This window comes from Camelina sativa, chromosome 2, assembly GCF_000633955.1.
Source record: "Camelina sativa cultivar DH55 chromosome 2, Cs, whole genome shotgun sequence".
In the NCBI taxonomy this organism is placed as follows: Eukaryota; Viridiplantae; Streptophyta; class Magnoliopsida; order Brassicales; family Brassicaceae; genus Camelina; species Camelina sativa.
The window spans coordinates 3,054,957-3,058,982 of record NC_025686.1 but is presented as its reverse complement, the minus strand read 5'-3'; the positions used below and the strand labels follow the sequence as shown (position 1 = coordinate 3,058,982).

The following is a 4,026-nucleotide window of genomic DNA, read 5'->3' as shown; positions in this document are numbered from 1 at the left end:
GATTTTAAAAGAATTTGATGTATTTTGAAATCCAGCGTTATTCAATTTGGTATTTGAAAAGTACATTAAAATTTGCTGTTATTGGATTTAACATTTGTTGGATGATTTTAAATCACTTACCAAATTGCTGTTATTCTATTTTCAATGGATTTTGTTTCACTTTAGATTTTAAAGTATTTTACATCCAAAACATGAACAAAGACAATCCTAACAATTTTTAAGTATTTCATCTCTCACACTTCTCATAAGTATCTCTCCCGATCGATAACATCTAGTCATTTCGTCATTGTCGTCATCATCGTTCTTGGTCTTCGTCGTCATCATCGTCTTCGTCTTTGTCGTCATCATCGTCATCACCGTCATAACCGTTGTCATCATCGTCATCACCGTCATAACCATCATCTTCATCGTCATCACCGTCATAACCGTCATCATCGTCATCACGTTCAGTTGAACTTGCCATCCTTAGTTCATCGACGGTATGGGAGATCATTGGAGCTCTGCATCAGTTCATCGACGGTATCATTTAAGAATACGTATAGATCATTGATTAAGAATACATATAGATCATTGGAGCTCTGCATCAACTTTAATATCAAGTATCATTTAACAATACGTATAGATCACTAGAGAGGAAGCGTACGTCAATCACGACTGTCCAATTTGCCATTCTTCCAGCTGGCACCATTTATGTGATCTTCACCATGCATAGGGAAGAGAGGAAGCGTACGTCGATGTTCCTTACAACACAATTTATAGATAAGTAATATTTTTTATTTACCTTCAAAATTAAAAAAAAAAAATCTATTAGTAGTAACTTTCAAATCCATCAGTTATGCTTTTCAAATCCACCTATAATGACATCAAATCTTCGTCTAATGCATTAGAAATCTATTGAACTTTAAAATCCACTAATAATTCAAATCCATTAAAAACCTCTATCCAATAACACCCCCTAAAGTTAGAACCATAAACTTTTAGTGATTACCAGCTAATTTGAACAATGATGAAAATTTTTTTTAATCAAACTAAGTGTTCTTTAATAATCAAATCATATCTATAAAAAAACCTTCACATTTCTCTCCTAATGAAAACCTTCACATTTCTCTCCTAACGAAAACCCTATAAATACCCACTAAACACTTAACATTTATCTCCACCAATCTCAAAAAAACTTAAACTCACTACTATTTCTTGAGCCTTACAACTCCACAAACCAATGGCTCCAAGAACTTCCCTTGCACTCTTCCTTTCTCTTAACCTTCTCTTTGTCACTTACACCTCTGCGGCTTGTCCTAAAGATTCCCTACAGCTTGGTGTTTGTGCCAATGTTCTCAAGCTAGTGGACCTAACATTGGGAAACCCACCTGTAAAGCCATGCTGCTCTCTCATCCAAGGTTTGGTTGACCTTGAGGCTGCAGCCTGCCTATGCACTTTGCTCAAGGTTAACATTCTTGGAATCAACGTTAACCTTCCCATCGATCTCAGCGTACTCCTCAATATTTGCGGTAGAAAAGCCCCAACGAACTTCCAGTGCGCGTAAGTTGAATACTTATAACATACAGTTTATGAATCTGGAACCTATTGTCTTATCTTCTTGTTTTATTTTAAGGTTTTTTTTTTTGTATTTTACTTGGATTATTGTTTATAAGGAACCTACGTTCTCATGCAATAATGGATTATGTGTAATCGGCAACTTTGTACTCTTATTTTATTTTCGCCAGCAAGTATGTACTCCTTTGCTTTATTGTTCCTCCATCTTTTTGTAACTGTGCCGTTAAAATTTGATAAATAATTCACTTATTACACTGTTCACTTAAAATTGCGTTCCAAACGCTTTACTTCAGATCGCCAGCTAAACTACCCTAGTTGCTAGGGGCTAGGGCTAACCACATGGTTATTAATATTGACCAATACACTCTCTCAATATTGTTTCAACGCTAAGCATAAATGGCTCTTTAGAAACTCTGTCGCCAGTTTCCTTGCCTTTAACATCCTCTTCTTTCCCCTAACTGAAGCCACCCCTTCCCATCGTCTTCTTACAAGCCATAGCCAACCCGAAGCGCTCCTGCCGTCGAGACATGCCCAAGAGATGTTTTGAAGCTTGTTTTTTGCGTTAACGCGCATAAGTCATAACTAGTTCAATGTGAGCATAGGTGCTTCTCTGGTTTAGCCGTGTTGCAGCCTCGTTGACGGTTTGGTTGACCTAGAATCTGGGGTTTGTCTTTGTACCGCGTTTAAAGCTTATTGACGGTTTGGTTGACATTTTGGATTGATTAATTCTGCATCAAAAAGCCATGCATGGTTTACAGTGTTTATAGCATCTAGCGACAACGTACTCTGAAACTCTAAAACTTGGTGTCTTTGAATTAATCAAAGTCAGGCCTCACAATAAGATCGACGGAACGAAAAGTCTAAACCCAAGAGTCGGTTAAACCTCAAAAAAACAAGATTAAGTTAATTTTAGAATATTAATGTTTGATATGCGAACTATGTATAGCTGTAGCGAGTTTGGATTATATATGTTAAATATATATATATACAGATTATTAGGTTTTGTAAGATCCACAATCAAAATTAATTTGTAATGAGTAAATTGATCATTGTTTTTGAGATAATATATTTTAGAAGTCATTGTCGATGTGAGATTTTCAACGCAAATGACTCTTTTAACCTATCTTGCATGGAAACTCTTTTTGAGGTACGTTTCGTGTTTCCGAAACGTTTCGGAAACAGAAACTCGTGGAAACTCGGAAACAAGTCACAGAAACACGATTCCTAAAAATCTCTGTTTGGAAACACGATGGAAACTTCGTTTCCGTTTTGGAAACACGACGGAAACTTTTTTTATAATTTCAAAATTTAATAAATAAATAAATTAAAAATATAAGAATTCATGATACATATAATAATAAATAAATATAATATAATTAGTAGCTTAAAAGTTAAAATCCCTAAATATATGGCTGGTCAAAAAATTTGATTTTGAACATTTTTTTTTTACAGTTTTACTTTTAATTAAACTATTTAATATTTATATTTTGAATTTGTGTTGTTTCAGATTTTTTTAAAATGGTTTTTATATTTGGGGATTTATTATATATATATATATATATGTATATACGTTTCCTACACGTTTCCATTACTTATTTTTTGGAAAAACCCGTTTACTGTTTCCGAAACGTTTCGTTTCCGCGTATCCATTTCCGTTTCCATGCAACATAACTTTTAACTATATATTTTTGTAGACTGAATTTCATAATAAAATAAATCGTTATTTTTTTCCTTTTTTTCTAAATCATTTAAAAATTCTGACCCATTGAGAATCCAATAGAGACCGTTACATTTGTATATTTGAACTAATGTATAGCGAGTTTGGGTTTTGATTAGTTAACGAATATTATGAAGTGTGAACCATGTTTTTTGGTAACAAATAATATCTTATGAAAACCTAAGCATCATGCACATCCCAAAAATATCGGGTCAACTTTAAAAAAAAAACAAAAAAAAGAAGATCTACGCCTTCAGAGAACATACATGAAAAGTTCAATTTCGTTCGTTTTCACTTGATTATTGTTTTGATCTGTTTGTAGTAAAATTTTTACTACACTTTTACTTTTCTATTTTTTTTTTTTTTTNTCGATAAATTTGATGTATTGTGTTTTTGGTGTCTTTTGTCCTTTATTTACTATTGTTTTGAGTCATTTGTCGCATCTTCTTCCGTTTTTTGTGTTTTTTTGGTTTTTTCTTGAGTTGTGATTAGGTGTGAAGACAATGTGTTACATTTGAAGCATTTTGGTTGGATTTGAGCTTAACTGGAATAAATAAGCAAGAAGTGACTTTTGGACATCTCCAAATTGAACTGAATCATGAAGTCTGGAGAAGTCTGGTGAAGTGTGTAGACAAGTCTGGTGAAGTCTGTAGACAAGACTGGAGAAGTCTAGAGAAGTCTGGTGAAGTTTGTAGACAAGTCTGGTGATCACTACACGAAAACACGGCGTTTGGGACTACTTGTTGTGACTGAAT

At 33.8% G+C, this 4,026-nt stretch overlaps 1 protein-coding gene across 1 annotated transcript; it reads left to right on the top strand.

The window, feature by feature from the left end:
* Positions 1,171-1,803, top strand: LOC104716163 (putative lipid-binding protein AIR1). Its single transcript, XM_010433533.2, has one exon. The coding sequence runs from the start codon at positions 1,220-1,222 to the stop codon at positions 1,541-1,543; it is 324 nt and encodes a 107-aa protein (XP_010431835.1). The 5' UTR covers positions 1,171-1,219; the 3' UTR covers positions 1,544-1,803.